At 54.8% G+C, this 22,661-nt stretch overlaps 3 protein-coding genes across 3 annotated transcripts; 2 read left to right on the forward strand and 1 right to left on the reverse strand.

The window, feature by feature from the left end:
* The first annotated feature begins 1,584 nt into the window (after positions 1-1,584).
* Positions 1,585-4,736, forward strand: LOC138062779 (olfactory receptor 14A16-like). The gene is made up of 2 exons (XM_068921784.1): positions 1,585-2,190; positions 4,659-4,736. Exons 1-2 carry the CDS (start codon positions 1,585-1,587, stop codon positions 4,734-4,736), a joined length of 684 nt encoding a protein of 227 aa, XP_068777885.1.
* Positions 4,737-7,777: 3,041 nt separating this feature from the next.
* Positions 7,778-8,368, reverse strand: LOC138062780 (olfactory receptor 14J1-like). The gene has a single exon (XM_068921785.1). The coding sequence runs from the start codon at positions 8,366-8,368 to the stop codon at positions 7,778-7,780; it is 591 nt and encodes a 196-aa protein (XP_068777886.1).
* Positions 8,369-21,972: 13,604 nt separating this feature from the next.
* On the forward strand, positions 21,973-22,563 carry LOC138062781 (olfactory receptor 14A16-like). The gene has a single exon (XM_068921786.1). The coding sequence runs from the start codon at positions 21,973-21,975 to the stop codon at positions 22,561-22,563; it is 591 nt and encodes a 196-aa protein (XP_068777887.1).
* Positions 22,564-22,661: the final 98 nt, after the last annotated feature.

The following is a 22,661-nucleotide window of genomic DNA, read 5'->3' on the forward strand; positions in this document are numbered from 1 at the left end:
AAACCGTGATCGAGGGACTGAGGACAACTGCCCTGTGATGTCTGCATCTGGGAGGTGGTGTGCACAGCTGGGTTAGGGCAAGACCTTGCTCAGTGTCCCTCACTCTTTCTCTCTTTCCACCCTAGGCAGAAGCATCAAGGTGTTGCTCCTTGCTTCTCCCCCTGTCCGGGCCGCTCTTGTTCTTGCTCGGGGGCTTTCTGGGGATGACATTTGCAGCTACAGAGTCTAAAACAAACTCTCCTGCTGCAGAGCTGTCTCTGCAGATGGAGTGAGAGGAGGAAGTCTCCTTGTTGCCTTCGGGGCTCAAAGGAGCAGAGTGTGTGGGGCTGGGGAATGAGCTGACTGTCCCTTCAGGACATCCCTCCTTTAAGACCCTTGACCCTTCCCGGGACTGTGCTGCTTGGCTATGTGCTGCCCTCGAGAAGGGCACAGCTCTTCTGGAGGACATGTGTAATAGCTGAATGTCCCATGCAGAAGCCGCAGCGGTGCTAAGGAACTGGAACTGCTGCTGGCGGTGGCTGTGTGTGGGCAGCAGAAATAAGCCCTGTGTGTCTTTGGCTGCAAGCTGACTGTTGAGACCTCCCTCTGTGTCAGAGCCACATCACCGAGTCCTTCTTCTGATCATCAGAGCCATGCGCGATGTCACACCCTCTCCATCACTCTCAGAACATCTGAGCTGAGAAAGGGAGGAGAGTTTGGAGATGTGCGCTGTGCAAGTGGACACCACTGTCAGCACAGGCCACTTTCCTTTCAGGGTATGATGTGGCTGAGATTGTCCTGTGGCTGAGAGAGGTGCACGCGCAAGGCATCTGGGACTGGGACTGCTGGGGAGACCAGTGTGCTGGCTCTGTCGTAGGGCACTGAGAGAGCTTTGGCCTCTCACGACTCAATTGTCTTCACTCTGAGAGCAGTGTAGAGGGTGCATATTCCTTCCCTGCAGAGCAGACCAACAAGCAAGCCCCCCTCCCCTGCCCCCCACCCCAAATTGAAGCTGTTGCTTTGCTGGACAAAATGCCTCCGATTTGGGTGTGAAGATGCTGAAAAGTCCTTCTACATTAGAGCAGGACTGATGCCTCTGGAGGCCTCGGGCAGAGGTCCCTGCTCCTCATGGCACACTCAGCCAGCACAAAGTGGAGCTCTGGACAGGGAGTGGAACAAAGGTGCTGCTGAGAAGGAGAAAAGCGTGCGTGTGTGTGTGTGTGTGTGTGTGTGCGTGTGTGTGTGTGTGTGTGTGTGTGGGTTGGCGTATCTGTGTGAGAGGGAAAGAATTTTGTCCAGAGAGGGTCTCTCCTGACTTGTCCATGTCTTTTCCTCTTTGGAAGGTCCCCTTGTCCCAGAGGAAGCAAAATGTCCAACAGCAGCTTCCTCAATGAGTTCCTCCTCCTGACTTTTGCAGACACACGGGAGCTGCAGCTCTTGCACTTCTCGCTCTTCCTGGGCATCTACCTGGCTGCCCTCCTGGCCAACGGACTCATCATCACAGCTGTAGCCTGCGACCACCACCTCCACACCCCCATGTACTTCTTCCTCCTCCACCTCGCCCTCCTCGACCTGGCCTCCATCTCCACCACTGTCCCCAAATCCATGGCCAATTCTCTGAGGGACACCACGGCCATTTCCTACGCAGGATGTGCTGCCCAGGTCTTCCTGGTTGCCTTCTTTTTGTCAGCCGAGTATTCTCTCCTCACAGTCATGGCCTATGACCGCTACGTTGCCATCTGCAGACCCCTGCACTACGGGACCCTCATGTGCACCAGAGCTTGTGTCAGGATGGCAGCAGCTGCCTGGGCCGGTGGTTTTCTCAATGCTCTCCTGCACACTGCCAACACACTTTCCATTCCTCTCTGCCAAGGCAATGTCCTGGACCTTTTCTTCTGTGAGGTTCCCCAGATCCTCAAGCTCTCCTGCTCACAATCCTACCTCCGGGAAGTGGGGCTTCTTGTGTTTACTGCCTTCTTAATGTTTGGGTGTTTCATTTTCATTGTGCTGTCCTACGTGCAGATCTTCACAGCTGTGCTGAGGATGCCCTCTGAGCAGGGAAGGCACAAAGCCTTCTCCATGTGCCTCCCTCACCTGGCCGTGGTCTCCCTGTTCCTCAGCACCTCATTTTTTGCCTACCTGAAGCCCCCCTCCATGTCCTCCCCAGCTCTGGATCTGGTGGTGGCTGTTCTGTACTCGGTGGTGCCTCCAGCAGTGAACCCCCTCCTCTACAGCATGAGGAACAAGGAGCTCAAGGAGGCCCTGAGGAAACTCTTTCAATGGGTACACTGTCAGCACCAGTAACTGTCCAATCTGCAATCTCCTCCTCATTCCCATGGCATCTGGCATCAAGGCTACATCTTGTTCTTTTTTTTTTTTTTTCCCCTTACTTTCTCTGATCCATGCTTGCAAAAAGAATAAAAAGTGTTGGTTCATGCCAATTCTCCTCAGAAGTCTCTCATTTGAATATAATCCAGAGACCATGATGAAGCAGGAAGCCAGGCTTCCCCCTTCATCCCCCATAGATGGGGGAACCTCAGAGCCCGCTAGTCTGAGCTCCCTCGGATGCCCCCAGGGCAATGAGGGGAGTTTCCCTTTGTGAGGTCTCTTTTGTGATGCCAAGGGAGCACAGAGGCAGGCTCAGATGAGTATAGGCAGGGTGAGACCTTGGGTCCCATGTGCATTAAGAGAGCTCAGCTCCCCAGCTGCGATCTTCTTCCAGGTGTGATCTTCTACCTCTCTCCTGCAAGGGTGGCAGCCGGCTGTCACCGTGGGCTGGTCCCTTCCCTCTACAGAGCTCCAACACTCACAGTGGAGCAGGAATGGAGGGCGAGGAGGGTCTGGACAGACCCTCTGCTCTGCAGGACCATCTTCCCACTACCACAGCACACATTTCCTCACTGCTGCCTTTGAGTGGAGGCTGCAGGCTTCCTGCCGACATGTCCACCAACAGCAGCAGGAATTGCTCTTGTCAGGGTTGCTCTCCTCATTTCCACCCTGTCCTGCTCTGCTCTCATGTGCGTAGATGGCCTCAGTGCTCTTGTGACATGGTGTTTCCATGGGGTGGGCAGTGAGTGGAGCCTCACAAAATGAGGGAGGATCCATGGTGGAGTATCCAGAAGACAAAGCGCTAGATCCGGGTATGCTTGGGGAAACGAGGGCTCTGCAGTCCCCAGAGAGGCAGGGGGGGACCCAGGAGGTGCAGGGAAGGGGGACGGGAGAGTGATTCCTGCACCCTCAGTGAAACACCACAGGCTGGACACCACAGTGCACACCCAAACACATCTCCTGCCTTGGGCAACACCCTGGGCGTCACTCTGAGCACCATCGATGAGCATAGACAGATGGCAGCAGTGTCAGTGGTGATGATCCCTGTCCAATGGGGTCTGCTTCCCACCATGACCTGCTCTGCCAGGGCCAAGTCAGGAGTCACCTGATGGCCCCACAGCCCCACAGCCTACTCAACCTGCAGAGCAGCACCGCCAGCCTGGGGCCCTGTGGGGTGCACAGTGTGGGGGTGTAGGGTCAGCTAGGCCAGCACAGACACACTGGCCTGGGGAAAGGCTCTCTGGGGAGCAGGGACGTCCCAGGAGAAAAGCAGGGTAGCAGGCAGAGAGAGAAAATGAGAACGAGAAACAGGTTTCTCTGGGCACCAGCTCGGGGCAGGTGGCTCTGTCCCCGGGGCAGCAGGAGGTGCCGGAGGGGCTGCAGGGCCAGGGCTGTCGTGGTGTGCTGGGCAGCGGGGTGGGCATGGAGGGTCTGGAGGCAGCCAGGGAGGGGGATCTCATGGGCACAAGATCAGGGGAGACAGAGTGACCAGCCTCACTGTGGGGCCTCGTCCCCTTTGCCGGGGAGCTGCTCCCCTTGTCCTTGGGCCGTGTCGGAGTTATGCTGTTGTGGCAGCCCATGCCAGTAGTGCACGTGCACCACGAAAAGGGCATGTTGGATAGCCGTATGTGCCACTCAGAGATTCTTTAGCTGACCTGGGGGTTGCCTTCTTGAGGTGTGAGGGGGTTTACAAGAGCCAGCGCACACAACACTTAACAGTAAACAAACTTTATTCCTCCTCTCATAACAGTAACTGTATATATATGTGTATGTATAGATATGCATATATACATAGACACAATATTTATATACTAGTACAGAAATGAAAATTGACAATAATGACATTATTTCATATCTAAGTGTGCAGCAACAATAAAGAAACAACCTTTAGAAAGGGGAACAAGGTCGTGGAAGGGGATTGATGCCCAAGCTACTAGATGGCTGTGGCTAGAGCTGAACCGACAATGAACACGGCTGGGAGGCAATAGCCCCAGAGGGAAGAAGGGACACCTGCGTGCAGGGCCTGCTGCAATTATCCCTCCGGACGGGGTATTCTCCGTTCCCGGGAACGGAGCAGCAGCTCCCTAGCAGGACTGGGACACACGGCTCTTGCCGGAAGAAGCAGCACTCAGAGACCTCCCAGAAGACCCTCCGGACGGGGTGACACCTCATTGTAGGAGTCGGAGTGGGAAAGGTCAGGCTTCCTCTCCACGTAGTGCAGTGCCCTCGCACGGCGCCCCAGTTGAGGGGGTGTTGGTGACGAAGTCCCGTGGAGCATCTCTTCCGCCGCTCCGACGGTGGCCAGCCGCAGCAGCTGCTCGGCGTCTTCAGCCGGGGAAATGTGCCTGTAGGAGGTGGCTGGGCGACTCGAGAGCTCTGACAAGAGCTGCCGCAGCCTCTTCTTCCCCGGCCGCATCGACCTTCGGTGAGTGTCCACCTGCCTTCGTGAGTTCAAGCTCTAGGTCTCCAACACGCACACATGTGCTTTTATCCGGGGGTTTTTATAACTAGACTAATCCAGTAGGTAGTCACCCAGGAGGACTAACCTGACCAATCAAAACATGCACTTTCAATCCAGCCATTTGCATACCCGCTGCCTTGCCAGCCTCCCAGAAGGTTCCTTTGGTCGACAGCCCAGACCACCTCATCTGGGATGCCCTATCAACTTAAAAGGAAAGTTGCCGGAACCTTTTGGCATGGTATCGGTCCCGCTCCAGGTTATAGATAGGGCACGGTGATTGGCCGTTCATCTTCTAGTATGTTCCTATGGTGGGGAGGGGAGTTAATTCACCACAGCATCCCATCACTCCATCCCATCCTCTGCATCACTCATAAAGGCAAACAGCATTGGCTCCAGTAGTGACCTCTGAAGAACATCACTGGTAGCCATTAGTCCGTTGGACTTTGCACCACTGTTCTCCACCTTTTGGGCCAGGTGGCCTCCAGCTAATTTCCTGCATACTCCAGTGCTTACTGCTGCATTGCACATCTGCCCACTTTGGCGACAAAGGTGCTAGGGAAGATCATGTCAAAGGCCTTCCTCCATTCAAACTATACAGCATGCAGGGCACTCCCCTTGTCCACACAGCCAGTCATCCCATCCCAGAAGGCAATCTGGGTGGGTCAGGCACATGACTTCATGCTGGCTGATCCCAATCCCTTCCTGGGGCTGGAAATCACTCCCAGGAAGATTTGCTTCGCAGGGGCTGAGGTGACACGGAGCAGTCTGTCCTTTCCCAGAGGCTCTTTCTTGTCCTTCTGGAAGGTGGATGTAATGTTTGGGGGGAAGGTGGGGAGGGCTGGGACTGGAGAGCAGCTGTGGGGCTGTGCCAGCTCCTACCACACCGCTGCTCCCTGTGGCTTGGGGAGAGGGGAGATGGGGCAGCACGGGGGTGGTGGCATGGTCAGCAGAGGAAGGGCAGGGAGCAGTGGGGGCTGCAGTGAGGGGTCGTGGATGGTGTTTGTGCAGCACAGAGTCTGGCGCGTTCATCTCACATGTGAAAGTCCCGCACTGACCCCAGGCAGAAACAGGCCACTTCCCTGGTGCCCGGTGCCACCCTCCCAGCAGGACAGGGACATAGGAGGAGGGCGCTCTGCCTGTCCCAGTGCTCAGGACCTGCTCCCCGAGGCCGGCACAGCTTTGCCTGAGGGGCCTCTTGGTGCTCGGCCTCTGCTCTGCCGTGGCTGGGGCAGGGACAAGAGCTCGTGGGGCAGGGCTGGGAGAGCTCTCCTGGGGGTTTCTCTTTTGCAGGGGAGCCGTGAGGAGCATTGGGGCTCCCAGTCGCACCCTGTCCCTGCACCTGCGCACGGCCCCATGGCCCCGCTGTGCAGGCACTGCCCAGGGCAGGGTGTGTTCAGGGCTGGGGACATGTGCCCCTGGCACCGTCCCCCCACAGCCCTCCTGCTCTGGCACCCTCCCCCAGCACCCAGACCCTGCCCAGCCCCGACCGTGTCCCACGCGGGGGTCAGCACACAGCCATGGCCCGGGGTCTGCCGGGGTCGGGGCTGGGAGAGAGGCCGGGCAGGGCCGGCCGTTCCCCTCCATACAGGCACTGAACCCAGCAGGACGGAGCAGCCAAACACACCCCGAAACCTGGGGTGAGCGGCCAGGGTAGGGGGGATGTGTGTCTGCCGTCCCACCAGCCTCCCAGCTGGAACTGGCCCCAGTGGCACCAGGAGGCAGGCCACAGGGACACTCTGGGTCCCTCCTTCTGGTGTCCAGGAGATGCCCTACCCCCAGGCTGCCTGCAGCCCCCCGGGCCAGCCCCTCTCTCCACGACACACCAAGGCCCCCTGCCCTGGGGCACCTCCGGCCGCTCCTGCTGCCCCAGGGGCACAGCACCCTGCCCTTCCTGGACACACAGAGAAACACGTTCCTCTTTCTCCTCTATTCCTCCTTGCCAGTGCACAATTGCTCCTTTCCTCTTCTCCAGGGACCTCCCTGCTCCCCGCAGAGCCTTTCCCCACCTCAGTGTGTCCAGGCTGGCCTGCCCGGCCCTTCCTGGACCCTTCCCTGGGCTCCCCGCAGGGCCCTGGGCTGGCGGTGCTGCTCTGCAGAGGGAGTGGGCTGTGGGGCCACGGGGCCATGGGGTGACTCCACGCTGGCTGGGGTGGTCACGGTGGGAAGCAGACCCAGCCGGACGGGCCTCATTGCACCTGACAACCCCCACCAAGGGGTCTGTGGCCATGGACAATGCTCTGAGCAATCACAGGGCATTTCCAATGGCTCAGGCTGTGTTCAGGTGCGTCCCGAGATCCAGCCCGTGCTTTTTCATTGAAGGTGACATGAAGGACTCTCCAGGCTCCCTTCCTGTGCCTGCTAGGTCCCCACTGGCTGTGGTGTGATTTCAGAGCTCTCACTCACCTGTACATCCATTGGGTTTGCCCTTTAAGTGTGGGTGACTGCACTTGATTTTGTGAAGCTCCATTCACTGCCCACCCCAGGGCACATGGTGCCCTTGGAGATGCCCTGGGCTCTCCTGGAGGCTCCATACTGCCTTAGAGAAGGACAGGCATCCGTCTCCAGCCCTGTTGGATGGGAGATATCACCTGACCATCCACCACCTCCAGGAGCCCTGGGCACCCACAAGTGACAGCTTAATCCCACCTTCTTTCACTAACACATCACCTATGAGCTCATCACCTTGAGCCCACAGAGAGCCCCAGAAAAGCATCGGGGTCTCTCAGTGTGGAAGTCTTCAAGCACATTTTTGACTCCAACTTTGGAAGGAGAGCCCAACCTGAAAGCATTGCACAGAGGAAATCCTCTTTTATTAGAGCTAAGCCAGCTCTGACCCTGTGACAGACATTCACAGATTCCTCTGTGTCAAACAGGCTGGTTTTGGGCTGCTGGAGAAATGGGATGAATTCAAACCCTTCTGTACAAACACGATTATCACAGAGACAATGCCCACTGCACAAAAGCTGTCTGAGACAAACAGGAAATTGCTTGTGAGGAGAGATGGGCACCTTATTTCTGCTGAACTAGAATCATTTGGATCAGTTTGTTCAGGGCAGCTTTGAGCTCCTTGTTCCTCATGCTGTAGAGGAGGGGGTTCACTGCTGGAGGCACCACCGAGTACACAACAGCTACCACCAGATCCAGAGCTGGGGAGGACATGGAGGGGGGCTTCAGGTAGGCAAACATGATGGTACTGACAAAGAGGGAGACCACAGCCAGGTGAGGGAGGCACATGGAGAAGGCTTTGTGCCGGCCCTGCTCAGAGGGCATCCTCAGCACAGCTGTGAAGATCTGCACATAGGACAGCACAATGAAAACGAAACACCCAAAGACTAAACAGGCACTAACCACAATAACCCCGACTTCCCTGAGGTAGGAGTGTGAGCAGGAGAGCTTGAGGACATGAGGAATCTCACAGAAGAACTGGTCCACGACATTGCCTTGGCAGAGAGGTATGGAAAATGTGTTTGCAGCATGCAGGAGAGCATGGAGAAAACCACTGGCCCAGGCAGCTGCTGCCATCTTGACGCAAGCTCTGGTGCCCATGAGGGTCCCGTAGTGCAGGGGTCTGAAGATGGCAATGTAGCGGTCGTAGGCCATGACTGTGAGAAGAGAACACTCAGCTGACATGAATAAGGCAAACAAAAACATCTGGGCAGCACATCCTGAATAGGAAATGGCCGTGGTGTCCCTCAGGGAATTGGCCATGGATTTGGGGACAGTGGTGGAGATGGAGGCCAGGTCGAGGAGGGCGAGGTGGAGGAGGAAGAAGTACATGGGGGTGTGGAGGCGGTGGTGGCAGGCTACGGCTGTGATGATGAGGCCGTTGGCCAGGAGGGCAGCCAGGTAGGTGCCCAGGAAGAGCGAGAAGTGCAAGAGCTGCAGCTCCCGTGTGTCTGCAAACGCCAGGAGGAGGAACTCCTTCAGGGAGCTGCTGTTGGACATTTGCTCTGCCTTGCTTCAGGACACTGTCCAAGGAGGAACAGGCATTGACAAGTTAGCACAGGCTTCTCTGAGCCAAACCCATTGCCCTCCTCAGAGCAACCCCCACATTGCCTCTCTCCTTTACCTTGTTCTGCTCCCTTCCCTCACCTCTGCTTTGGGCTGAGTGTGTGGTGCAGAGCAGGGGCCTCTGCCCATGGGCTACAGAGGAGTCAGCCCTGGGCACCCTGAGCTGAGTGGTGGGGATGTGGTCTGGGAAGCGAGGGGAATATTCTGTTTTTCTCATTGGGAGAGATGAATACAGCGCTCATGCCAGCTGTGTCTGAAAGAGAAGGTCCCTGCGGGGGACGCATCTCTCCCAACCTTGCCCTCTTGATCGGAGCTGCCTGTATCTGAACCAGTCGCACCAGATCCCACTCCAGCATGGGAGAGAAACAGTGCAGTGAAGGCAGGGGCTGACCCAACCCTTCCTCAACCTCTCTGCCCCACTGACATGGACCCTGCCCTCACATCAGTTCACCCTCTGCACTCTTTCTTCAGGCACTGTCAGGGGAGTGGGAAGTTCCTGCCTCCGCTGCAGCTGAACCCCCTCCTTAACCCCACCGAGCGTGAGAGCAAGAACCAGAGCAGCACAAAGAGGTGAGGAAACTGTGAGGACTACTGTGACGCTCCGACCACAAGGAAAGCAAGGAGCAAGACACAGACGGGCTCTCAGGAAAGCCTTCAGCTCACCCAGCTGTGCTCACCACCTCCCAGACAGCAACCAGAGCAGGACAGTCACTCTCAGCCCCTTTGTCCCGCAGTGAGAAACAAAGCTCTGCTGGAGGTCGGGCTGCTGAGGAGGGGGCTCATGCCCTGCACCCCCTGGCCTGGAGGGCAGAGGCTCTGCTGGGTGGGAGAGGAGACACAGAGGGGCTTCCTTAGAGGAACATGTCTGCACGGAAGAGGTTAACGGGGAGGTCTCCACATTCCCCCTCCCACAGCATTCACGTTTCTAGCTTCCTCTCTTTCGCTGATCAGATCTTCCCTGCTCAGAGCTTTTCCTCCTGGGAAATAGGAGCTGCATCTCTATCCCTCGTCTTCTCCCTGTCACCGCTCACAGACCCCATCCAGAGCAGGGAAAGAGTTTTCTGAGGTTCCTCGCAGACCTCTTGATCTCTCTCTGTCAAGTCTAGGAACGTCAGTCTGTTGTCCAAACCTGGCAGCTCCTTTTCCAACCCTCCCACCTGCAGAAAGCAGGAATCGGAAAGCAGAGACTCAGGAAAGCTCCTGATCTTCAAGGCAACCCCTGCCATGAGTGACCTCCCGCAAAGGTCCCTTGGAAATACCATGGGGGTAAGCTGGAGCTGAGAGCAGCCCTGATCCACACAGCACCCTCTCGATAGCAGAATGAACCTGCTCTGAAGGGGGTCGCTCCTTCCACCCAGACCTTCTCCCCACAGCACTGTGGGGAGCTCCCCGGGCAGGCTGAGGGCTGACCCACGCAGGCAGCAGAGTCACTGCCCCAAGCACACAGCACCCTGGGGTGCAGGGCTCTGCTCTGAATTACAGCCCTGCGCACACCTGGGGGCACTCCCTGGCTTCACAGCCCTGCACCAGCCCTGCAAGCAGGTAGCCCTCATGCCCTGTCCCTGCAAGCAGGTAGCCCTCATGCCCTGTCCCTCTGACCGTGTGGCAGCGCATCCCTGCTCTCAAGCACCTCCTGCTCCAAACAGCAGAAGCTGGGAGAGCCACCCGGACAGACGCTCTCAGCTGTGGAAGGTGCCAGCTGCAGAAGAGCCCTCCGGGAACCACAGCAGCGGTGCCCTGCAGCCAGAGACTTACTGTGTTAGGGGCTGTGAAGGTTCTTCCCTGCAGTGAGCTCTCAGCCGTCCTCCCGCTCCCAACTGCCTTTAACTTCTGAGTCGCTCATCTCCTCCTGGCCCCTGCAGGCAGTGCCCTGAGTCTTGCTGCTCCATTCAAAGGAGCTGCACCTGGACAGAGCTGTCTCTCTGCAGCGCCTGCCAGGTTGCCCTGGGCTCCGGCAGTCCCAGGAGCCAGGCCCAGCTCAGGAGCAGAGGCCCAGCTGAAGACGTGACTTTCTCTGTCCCCTGTGCGCCCTCGAGATGGTTCCAGGGCTCCAGGGCTCAAAGTTCCTGAAAGGCAGCAGACTGATTCCCCCCTGACTGATTCCTCATGCTGTGATCTTCTCAGAGGCACCACAAGTCAGGGGGAGCCATCTGCACACACACAGTAACAGCTGACACAAGAGACCTTCAGTCTAGGGGACCTTCAGAAACTTGGGGAACAGGAACCTCATGGAGTTTTACATGGGGAAAGGGCAAGTCCTGGCCCTGGGGAAGGGTAAATCCCATGCATCAGGGCAGGTTGGGACCTTACCGGCTGCGGTGTGACCCTGAGGAGCAGGATGTGGGCGCTGTGAGAAATGCCATATGAGCCAGTGGGGCACACTCATTGTGAAGAAGGCCAGATGACCACGGGCTGCCTTAGGAGGAGCGTGGCCACCCACACAAGGGGAGCCATTATCCCCCTCAACACAGCAGACCTCCTGCAGGCAGGTGGCCTTGGAAGAGACTGTGAGGTTACTGGCAAAGGATCCGCTGGTAGGCCAAAAATCTAACAGGTGGGGACATTGTGATGAAAGCCATTGTTTCTCAGAAGCTCCTTGGATGGTAGGAGGCATATGGCTGTAAAGGTGAAAGTGATGTCCCTTCTGTCTCTGCAGGTGATGGGCCAGCAGCAAGCACATTGCTGGGAAAGTGGCTGTGAGGTCACTTCTGTGCAAGCATCTGGTAGACCATTAGGAGGCGCATGGATTGGATGTTGCAGCAGCTCATTTGCTTGGATGCTCATGGTGAGGTCACTGCTGCCTGAGTACCCAATAGGCTACCCACAGGCACAGGGCTAGGGTGCTGATTTGGTGGTGTCTCCTGTCTTTGCAGGTAATAGGCCAGCAGCAGGCACAAGGCTTGGATGTTGATTGTGAAGCCTCCTCTGCCTCAGGACCTGACTGGATAACAGCAGGCACATAGCTGGTCACGTGCATGAGAGAAGCTGGAGGGCCAGCAGTAGGCCCCTTGGCTTGGTGGATGATTGTGAGGTGACTTCTGTGTGAGGAGCTGAGAGGTGAGCCTTTGGCTGCGGCCTAAGGCAGGTGTTTGTGAGGTCACTTCTGCCTGAGGATGTGGTTAGACAGCAGGCGCAGAGCCTGCAGACCCAGAGCCTGCAGGCACAGAGCCCTCGCCCTGCTGCAACACTCTTCCCACTGCAGCTCAGGAAACTGATGCAGCCTTTGCAGATCAGGACACTTGTCTGGCTCCTGCTGCTTCATGTTGTCTACCAGGACCCCCAGGCCCTTCTCTGCCAAGCTGCTTTCCAGGCAGTCAGCACCCAGCATGATGGTGAGCGTACTGGATTCTGACAGAGTGAGAGTCCCACAATCTCCAAGGCCAGTTGGAGGCCCATGGCTGTGAAGGTGACTGCGAGGTCACTTCTGTCTCTGCCAGTGATGGGCAAGGAGCAGGCACATGGGTGGGACCTCACAATCAACAGTGCAGGTGTGTCCCCTTTGCCTGCCTCTCCCCGGCCTCCCACTCGTATCTCATCTTGGCTGCGATGAGTGGTGGTGTGATGTGCTTCTTGTCCTCAGAATGGCTCCTTCCACATGCTGGCCAGTGAGGTTCCTGCACAAGAAGTGACCTCACTATGAACGTCACAGCGGTGTGTGATGGTGCACTCCTCCCTGCCCCCGATGTGCTCTTCCTCCCCTAGCCTGGCCTCTTCGTAAACAGCACCTGGACAGGGGCTGAGCATGCACCAACTAAAATCCATCTAGAATGCAAATAGGACTATGAGTCCATCCTCTTTACCTCATAAATAGGGGGCTACGCAGAGCCCATTGAGCTCTCCCGCATGGTGACAGGCTGCATGGCAGAATCTCCCCTTGAGCGGGGATGCCTCTCAAGGTTACCCCTCGAGGTCAAGACATTCCTTACCCGCGTCACATCCTCGGTAAGTGACACTGAAAGCATGCTAAAGCTTTGTAACTTTCTCAAGTTACCTCTCTGCTGGATTGTGCATATAATCGTTAGACATAAACTGTTGACCACGTCTGGGAGTAAGTTTGGATCCATTAGGTCCATTCTGAACCTCGTGACTCGGCGGGAGGGTCTACTAGACACTTTTGTGTGACCCTGTCCTCCACATAGTAAATAACCATGTGAACCGTACCATTTGACCCCTGTTAAATCACTGTCTTATTTACGCTTTTACTCTGTTAAATCACTGTCTTGCCTCCACACATGTGGTGGGACAACTCATATGGCAGGATGGAAATGGGCTCCTGGGGAAGGCAGGCTGGGACAGCGAGGAGGTGGAGGTGTGCCCTGTGCAAAGGGGTGGCCAGAGTGCACAGAGCTTTGCCCTAGAGATGGTGATGAGCCAGTCCACAGCACTGCACAAATGGACCGTAAAGCAGGTGGAAAATGGGCTGGACCACTGGGCCAAAATGCTGTGATCAGTGGCACACAGCATCCCTCAGGGATCAGCAGGTAGGGCAGCACTGTTTAAGGTTTTTGTTAACATCCTGGACATTAGGATGGAGCACACTCTCCGTGTGTTTGTGGACTAGGTGCAACTGGGGCAAGCCTCTGACCAAGCTTGTGTAATTCCCTTGGAGTGAGTGGGGGACGGGACAACATGACGTCCAGAGGTCTCGTCCACACTAAGTGCTGTGATTCAGTGAATCTTTCCCTGAAGAGCTCTGGAAAGACAGAACAGTGAGAGGAAGCAGAAAGGACAGGGAGGCAGAAGAAGGCAGAGGAAATAGGTCTTTTTAAATAAAGTAGTTGCTCAGAACAAAGCTTCTGCATTCAGAGGGTTGGTAGAAAAGGTATTGGGCTGAATAACTGGTCACAAATATCTATACTCCACTAGAAGAAGGAAATACTGCACTGCATGCACTTGGTGCTGCTAATAAGAAAGACAAGATTCATCAGAACTGATAAAACATGCTTGACCTTCTGGAAATGGCTGTGTGTTCTTTTCAGTTTTGGCATAGAGTTGTTTTTTGGATAGGTTTCAAGTTACAGCTAAACATTTTGATTCAGACCTTTATTCGTTTGCCCACATATAGAGGCTGCTGCTGCCTGAGATGCCCTGGGGTCACTGAGTTCCCATGACTAGAAAGGGAAGGGCAGACACCTGGGTTAGGCAGAGACATCTGCCCTGGAGGGGTCAGGCATGGGGTGAGATCGGTCTCAGCCCTGTTGTCACCTCAGATGGGGTCACACTTCATTGACGGTGCAGGGAAGGAGAAGGGAGTGTGGCTAGACTCATTGGGACATCTGTAAGACGTCACTATGACACAGGTATATTGAGATTTGTGCCAATCTGGCCATTTAAAAATACAGTTTGCCCCTTACTCTTTATCATTCAGGTGCTTCTCCACTCCCTAGTCACTGCTCTGAGCTTCAGGGAGTCGGAAGCTTGCCTTCGTCTTTCAGCAGTCTCATTGTCTCTTCAACCAACTCCTTCACTCTGTTTCTGTCTAGCCTTGCCTATCTGTTTGTCAAGAACATGTCAAGGAAGGTTATTCCTTCCAGCCTCATGGACCGCCCTGGAGGCAACTTGCCCTTGACATACACTTGAGGATTGTATGTTATTTCTTAGGACACTGCATCATGTTTATTTGTGTTGGATCAGAATTGAGACACATGCTTCTGTGTCTGTTTGCAGTTGATTTTCTAAGGAAAGCAGGTGGGAATTGGTGCCCAGGAGCTGTAACATTCAGCTACAGGCTTGAGTGGGAAAAGGCTAGATGTTAAGCCGAGTGAGGGAAGTCCCCAGGGGCCAAGGAGAGAAATGTGAGGGCTGGGGAGGTGGGGAGGAAGGTTGTCCATACATGTCTCCTATCCAAAATACTGCTTTTCCTAGATGTGCAGGCTTCATCAGGGGACCCTGTGGGTCAGTGTGAATTGGAGGAGGTGGGTATCACTTCTTCTGAAACCTGAAGAGTGAAGAAAGTTTGAAAAGCAGACATCTCTCAGGTGCTCCTTGAAATCTTCCTCTTTTCAATACCCTCCTGAACACTTGCCAATTAGCCACAGCAGAATAGAACTGAAGAAAAGGATGGAAAGAGGCATGGATTGTTAAGGGTTTCTGCATTTTAATGACCCCTCGAGGGTATTTGGTGCTGAGCCCATGAACCTCAGATGCTGAGGAGAGGCTGAAGAAACCTCTCCAGAAGTTGAAGGGAGAAGAAAATCCCAAGTTTATTGGAGTGTTAAGGAGTCCCACTGAGGGCCATTACTGACAAAGCCTCCGAAGGGGGCTGATTAGAGCACAAAGCTGGAGGCCCTGATTGCAGGCAGGCTAAAGGCAATGTGCAGGTGCCTCTGTGATGCCAAGTCAGCCTTGATGTGTGTTCTCAAGCAGAGCAACCAGGCCCTGACCCCCAGCCCCTGCACAGGGTGATCCTTTCCATCACACATTGCTCTTGTGGGCAGTGTGCGGGTGGGCATATGCAACGCCCAGTGCAGGACCATGATGTGGCACCTCCTGGGCTCCCCAGGGACTAGGAGGCAGCAAGGCCACAGTGCTTTAAGGAAAAGGTGTCTTCTTGTGGGCCTTGGTGGCAGAGATACCAGCCACAGCCAAGAGGCCAAAGACCTAGCTCTGCTGGGAGCTTTCAGCCTTGGCAGTGTCCTCAGCCATCTCTACCACAGGCCATCCTACACTGCCCCCATGCCTGCTGCTGTTTCCCTGCAGCCTGTAGACTCCCAGCCTCCTTCCGCACCTTGCTCTCACCCCAGCATCTCCCTGCCTCTACTGATATCTTCCTGTCCTCACTTGCTTTTCCTGGAAACACAAAGGCAGGGGCTGATCACAAGAGTCCCTCTGCGTGGCCTGTAGCACCACAGCACTACCCTTCAAGTGACATTTTCTTTTCCTAATGTCACATCTAAACCCCTCAAGCTGCTGTGTGTGGCTTTTTCTCTTTCTCATGCTGTTTCCCACTACCAAGAAAAGCTCTGTCATCTCTTCAAGCTGTCACAGTCTACTACTCTACTGCCCTTCACCTCCATTTCAGCAGGATAAAGAAGCCCAGGTCCCTCTACCTCTCCTCATGGGCGGGGTTATTCCCATCTAGGTGCAGGACTTGACACGACAGGTCTCTTGTAAATCTTCATGAGGTATCTGTTTTTCCGAATCACCTTTGTTTCTCAAGATCCTTTTGGACTGAAGCACCTCTGTGTCAAAAAAACAAACCAAAAAAACCCCAACAAAACAACCCAAAAAAGCGCCAATGGGTTAAGGTTAAGCAGGGGAGGGCCAATTCTATGGAAAGAGATCAGGACAGTAAGTGAGACGAACTTAAAAGAGGGGAAAGAAAAAGAAAAAAAAAGGGAAACTGAAAGTGAAGGAAAAGATTGATGAGGACTGTTCTGGGGATCCCTGCCAAGAAGTCCTGCATCTGAATACCTCTGAGTGGAGGAGGACAAGAAAGCTGGCCTACCTCCACTCTCACAGGGAACCTGCGTGCTTCCCTGACATCAGCAAGAGAAGATCGAGAGGGGGAAGAATCGTGGACACCTTCAGGGTGGAAGGGAGCTCAGGAGGTCTCTAGTGCAATCTCCTTGCTCCCAGGAAGGTCAGCGCTGAGGGTGAGAGCAGGGTGCTCTGGGCTTCCTCCAGTCTGGTGTTGGAAGCCTCCAAGGGAAGAGACTGCCCAGCCTCTCTGGGCAACCACTTCCAATGCTTGACCATCCGTGTAGTGGAAAAGCTTTTCCTTGTCTCCTGCACAAATGTCTCTTCTTTCCACATAAGCCCATTGTCTCTTGTCCTCCCACCATGCACCCTGGTGAAGAGCCTGCTTCCATCTTCTTGAGGACCTCCTTGTAGCCATTGGAAGGCTGCCTATGAGATCCCTCCAAAGCCATCTCTTCTCCAAGTGGAACAAGCCCCATTTCCTCACAGCTCCAGCTCCCCGACTCTTGTGAGGGCCCTCAGCTGAATTCGCTCCCAGTTATCAACCTCTTCTGGGGACCCAGCACGAGATACAGTGTTCTATCTGGGGTCTAATGCATACTGACTAGCAGGTGATCATTTCCCTCGACCTCCTCGCTATGCTCCTGGTCCTACAGCCCCCAATACTTCTGGCCTTCTTTGCTGCCAGGGAATGCTGCTGCCTCATCTTTTGCCTCCTTTCCACGCGGGCCCTCAGGTCCTTTTCCACACAGCTGCTCCCCAAGCACCCAGGCCTCAGCCTGTAAAACCAGCCTGTAACTGCAGGGGCAAGAGCTGACATTTGTCCTGGTTGAATTTCTGGAGGTTCCTGACAGCCCATGCCTCCTGCCTGTCTAGGGCCCTCTGAATGGCAGCCCTCCAGCAAAGGACTGGGCCCCCCCACCTCCCACCTGGGTCATTTTCAAGTATGAGGAGTGTTGCCTCCTCTGTGTCACTAATCAAGAAGATAAACAGGACAAGTTCCTGGAGACATCAGTGGTGCTCCCCTTCTCCCTGGCCTCCAGGAAGAGCATGACACATTCACCACTGCCCTCTGAGCCTGATCAGCCAAGCAGCTTTTTAGACATCCAGTTGTTTACTCTTCTGGACTGTAACGTTCTAACATGCATGCAAGACTATTGTGGGAGACAGTGTCAAACACCTGGCTAAAGTCTAGGTGAAAGACCTTGTGGCCTTTCTTGAAGACAGAGGTAACATTTGCCTTTCTCCAGTCAATGGGACTTCACCCCATCTCCACAACCTTTCCAAGATGATAGTGAGTGGCCTTGCTGCGACAGCAGTCAGCTCTCACAGCCTCCTCATGTGCAACCCATCCAACCTCATTGGCGTGTATAGTTTGAGTTCTCCCAAGTCATCCCCCACTAGCCTCATCCACTGTTGGTGGTTTTTGTCCTCTGGAGTCTGGAGCCAAGGCACAACAGCCTGGGAGACCTTGCTTGGGAAAACTGAAGCTAACAAGGGGTGGAGTTCCTCCCACCTCTCTGCATCTGCTGCTACAAGGTTCCCTGCCCCATGTAGCAGTGAGCCCACCTTTTCCTTTTGAGTCTTTGATTCTTACTGAGGTGGTAGCAGCTCTTCTTCAGGCCCTTGACATCCCCTGCAAGTGCCAATCCTAGGGGAGCCTTGGCTTCCCTAACACCCTGCCTGTGATGCTGGACAATGGGGATGCAAAGGGATGCTGGCTCCCTTGCAGCCTACCCCTCCTTCTGCTTCTGGGATGCTGCCTGACTGCCCTGGAGCTAAGGTGTGAGGTCTCTGTTTAGCCACGCTGGTCCCCTGAGGTATCTACTAGTTTTCTTTAGTATCATGATGGATCATTTTTGTGCTTGGCAGGTGCTGTCCTCAAAGACCTGTTGGCTTTCCTGAGCTCCTGGGCCTTTCCAAGCTGCTTCCCATGGGTTCCCTGACCACTCCCCAGAAAAGGTCGAAGTCTGCTCTTCTGAACGCCAGGGCCTGTGCCCTCTGACTATCCTTCCTCATTCCCCTCAGCATCTGGGACTCCCTTGATTCTCACCCCCTTGAGGGGTGAGAGGGACTTTGGGAGGGACTTTCCCAAAAGGCTGTGGAGGGATTCAGTAGTCTGGGCACAGGCAGAAAACATGAGATGCCCTGAGGTGTTTGGCCAGCAAGCACTCCAAAGGGGCATGGCTTTCCTGCAGGGGCCATGGAGTACCTGCTAGAAGCATGCAGTTGTGCTGCACACCCCAGGTATCTGACATGGCCCTGCCAGCCTATTTCTGTGTCACTGCCTCAAGTGTCTGCATGGAATTACATCAGCTGTTTTGCAATGCAGGGATCTTCATATGTCTCGGCTTCCTTGTGAGTAGAGCTCTAGTTGTCCTAGGCATCTAGTGTCATTTCTGATGGCCAAAGAAATTCCCCACCAGACAGCCACCTCATGCTCTAGAAGGATGCAGGGGCCCCAGTTCCTCCATCAGAGCAAGCAGACACTGGCACAAGCCTTGGACCACCTCTGTCTCTTCCAGTGTCCCCAGGTGTTTGTGTGTGAGCAACTGACTCCCACTCTCCATCTCCAGGGATTATAACGCTAGCTTAGAGAAGGAGCTGACATGCAGACATCTCTGTTGTGTACACCAGCTTGGGCAAGGGGAATCCCACCTTCTGCATGTTTGTGGAGTTGACGGGAGGCATCTGAATCCCACTCCAGCGCATGGTCTTCTAAACAGACGTGAGAAACCTAGATTGACTCATCTGAATCAATGTCTGAACAATGGGTGAATGAACTCCCTTCTTGTCCCCTTCTAGGTGTCCTGCCTAGTTAAGACACGGGAATATGGGTTTCCTAGGTAGGATGTTTCCACCTCTCATGGATAACCATCCTCTGATGAGACAAATGACAGTGGTGTAACTGGTCTCCCTGTATTGTTCAGAGAGAGAGCAAAGGTGATTATTTAGGTGTTCATCAGTGAACATTTCCCAGGAGGAGGGAGCCCGAGGGACAGAGAATTTCTGCCTTCGGCTGGGCCTCTGCTCCTAACCAGGACCAGGCTCTTGGGACGGAGAGATCGCATGGTAACCTGGCAGCAGTGCCCATGTGCCCAGCTGTGTGCAGGAGCAGCTCCTCTGCCAAGAGCAGCAGGGCTCCGGGCACTGCCTGCTGCTGCTGAGAGGAGCTGCGAGAAGGCAGAGAGAAGTGAAGGGCAGTGTGGAGTGGGAGGACAGCTGACAGTTCACTGTGGGAGACATCTTCCCAGCCCTGAACACGGTAAGTCTCTGGCTGAAGGACAACACTGCAGAGGTTCCCAGAGGGGTCTTCTAAACCCTTTCCATCCCACTACTGATGGGTTTTTTAAGTATCATCCTCCCAGCTTCTCCATTGTGCAGGGGAAGAGGAGATGCTTTAGAGCAGGAATCCCTGGCACCCCATCACAGGGACAGGGCATGCTGCTACCTTCTCCCAGGGAAGGCTGCAGGGCTGTGAAGACGGGACATGCACACAGGTCTGCATGGTGGTTCAGAGCAGTGTCCCTGCCCTGCAGAGGAAGGTGAAAAAAGAGGGCTATTTGAAAGGCAAAGAGCTTTCCTCCCAGGGCTTTCCATTTCCTAATTTGAGCAGGGAGAAAAAAAGAAAGGGTTTTCTGGTTTGGCAAGGGCCTGGGACTCACAAACCTTCACCCTCAGAGATCAGGAGGTCTGTGAGAAAGCTCAGCTTCACCTCAGCCTCAACCTACAACAGAACCAGCATCACCTTTATGGGCTTCCTCAGGGTTTATGTGACCTGTTCCTTAGGACCTGCAAGCACAGAGATGCCCCTGCCCATGCCTCAGTCCCGGAGGATTTCTGTAGGGTAGAACTGAGCACACAGCAGGTAGGTTGGGGTCTGTGATCACTGAGAGGGAAAAGATGTAGGGACAGAGACAGCTCGCAGCAGAGGCAACTTCAGTCAGCCGAGATGTTCAGGGAATGAGAAGGAAATGCTGGCAGAATCATGATGGGAGGATGGATTTGGGCAAGTCATGGTCAGTCTTTCTGATGTAGATATCTTCCTCTGAGCAAGCTCCCCATGTCTCCTCTCCCACCCAGCAGAGCCTCAGCCCTGACAGCCAAGGGGAACAGGGCATGAGCTGCCTCCTCTGCAGCCAGACCTCCAGCAGAGGAGAGGGGCATCTCTCCTGCCATGGGGTCATTTTGTGCTCCCTGACAAAGGGGCTGGGAGTACCTGCCCTGCAATGTCGCTGTCTGTGAGGCAGCATGGCCAGGTGGGCAAGGTGAAGGCTTTTGTGAGTGCTCGTCTGTCTCTCTCTCCTTGCCTCCCTTGGCAGCAGGATCATGGTGTGGCCCCTTGTTTCCCCTCCTCTCCATGCTGCTCCTCTTCTTGCTCTCAGGCTGTCCTGGGGTTGGGGGGTTTCAGGTGCACTTCAGACACCGATGCTGCAAGTTGTGCAACAGAGGGGTGTGCAGGGCAGGGAGGTTGCCCCAGCCTCCTCCTGACCTGTGGAGCTCCAGGAAATGCAGTCCGTGGGACTGGGAAATGAGCTGGCTCTCCCTGAAGGAGAGCCCGTCTTCAGTCCAACAGTCCTTTGTTTCCCTGTGGTGTCCTGCCAGGCTGCGAGCTGCCCTCTAGAAAGGCACCGCTGTCTCTCAGCTTCTCTCTGATAGCTTACAGACCTATCAAGAAGGTTCAGAGATGCAGAGAGTGTGGAGAAGGAGGTGGGAGGCTGTAGGTGGGCAGCTGCAAAGAGCCCTGAGTGTCCTTGGCCAGAAGGGGAGTGTGGAGAGCTGCCTGAGGTGCCTGGAGAAAGGGTGAGGAGTTTGGAGATCTGCCCTTTGAAAGTGCACTCCTCTGCTCTCAGCAGGGGCTGGTTTTTGTTTAAGAGTAACATCATCCTGCAGCTGAAAGAGGTGCAAGCACAGGACAGCTGGGGATGAGAATAATAAACAAACGAGCTGCCCTCACTCTGCCCCAAGTGACAGTGGATGCTTTCCTCTCAGGACTCACAGCAGAAATGCCGAGGATTTCAACCTTGAAAGAACACTCCCCAGGGGTGACAGGGACATCTCAAATAAAATAATAATAAAAAGACTTAATCCCTGAAAGTAATTTCTGCAAAACTCAGACAATGGATTTCATTCGACAGTTATTGTTCCCCCCATTCCCATGTACCCCCTACGGCACAGCCAGGTAGACTCCTGCGGAGTCCATGGGCAGAGGTCCCTGCTCCTCCCGACACACTCTGCCAGCCTAAAGCAGAGCTCATGGGAAGGAGCTGCACCCAATTGGGATACTCCCAATAAAGGAGAGAGGCAATGGGGTGTTTCTAATGAGAAATGGAACATTTTATTTCTTTAATTGTTTATTTTTAAAAGTCTTCTCTAACTTCTCACTATCTTTTTCTCCTTGGACAGCTCCTTATGCCCAGGGGGAGCAAATGTCCAACAGCAGCTTCCTTAATGAGTTCCTCCTCCTGGCGTTTGCGGACACACGGCAGCTGCAGCTCTTGCACTTCTCGCTCTTCCTGGGCATCTACCTGGCTGCCCTCCTGGCCAACGGCCTCATCATCACAGCCGTAGCCTGCCACCACCGCCTCCACACCCCCATGTACTTCTTCCTCCTCCACCTCGCCCTCCTCGACCTGGCCTCCATCTCCACCACTGTCCCCAAATCCATGGCCAACTCCCTGAGGGACACCAAGGCCATTTCCTACTCGGGATGTGCTGCCCAAGCCTTTTTCTTCTTTTTCTTATGTTCAGCCGAGTATTCTCTCCTCACAGTCATGGCCTACGACCGCTACGTTGCCATCTGCAGACCCCTGCACTACGGGACCCTCATGGGCACCAGAGCTTGCATCAAGATGGCAGCTGCTGCCTGGGCCAGTGGTTTTCTCTATGCTCTCCTGCACACTGCCAACACATTTTCCATTCCTCTCTGCCAAGGCAATGTCCTGGACCAGTTCTTCTGTGAGATTCCCCAGATCCTCAAGCTCTCCTGCTCACACTCCTACCTCAGGGAAGTTGGACTTCTTGTGGTTAGTACCTCTTTAGTCTTTGGATGTTTCATTTTCATTGTGCTGTCCTATGTGCAGATCTTCACAGCCGTGCTGAGGATGCCATCTGAGCAGGGAAGGCACAAAGCCTTCTCCATGTGCCTCCCTCACCTGGCCGTGGTCTCCCTCTTTGTCAGCACTGGCCTGTTTGCCCACCTGAAGCCCTCTTCCATCTCCTCCCCAGCTCTGGATCTGGTGGTGGCTATTCAGTACTCCATGATACCTCCAGCAGTGAACCCCCTCCTCTACAGCATGAGGAACAAGGAGCTCAAAGATGCCCTGAGGAAACTGATTCTGGTGGTAGTAGTTAAGCAGCAATAATAATAACAATAATAATCCTGCTGATTCACCATGGCTGCTGGTCCCCACCATGCTGGAGGGACATGTGATTGTTCTCACATCACACACGGGCATTGGCC

The sequence above is a fragment of the Struthio camelus genome, chromosome 29 (assembly GCF_040807025.1).
Source record: "Struthio camelus isolate bStrCam1 chromosome 29, bStrCam1.hap1, whole genome shotgun sequence".
Classification (NCBI taxonomy): Eukaryota; Metazoa; Chordata; class Aves; order Struthioniformes; family Struthionidae; genus Struthio; species Struthio camelus.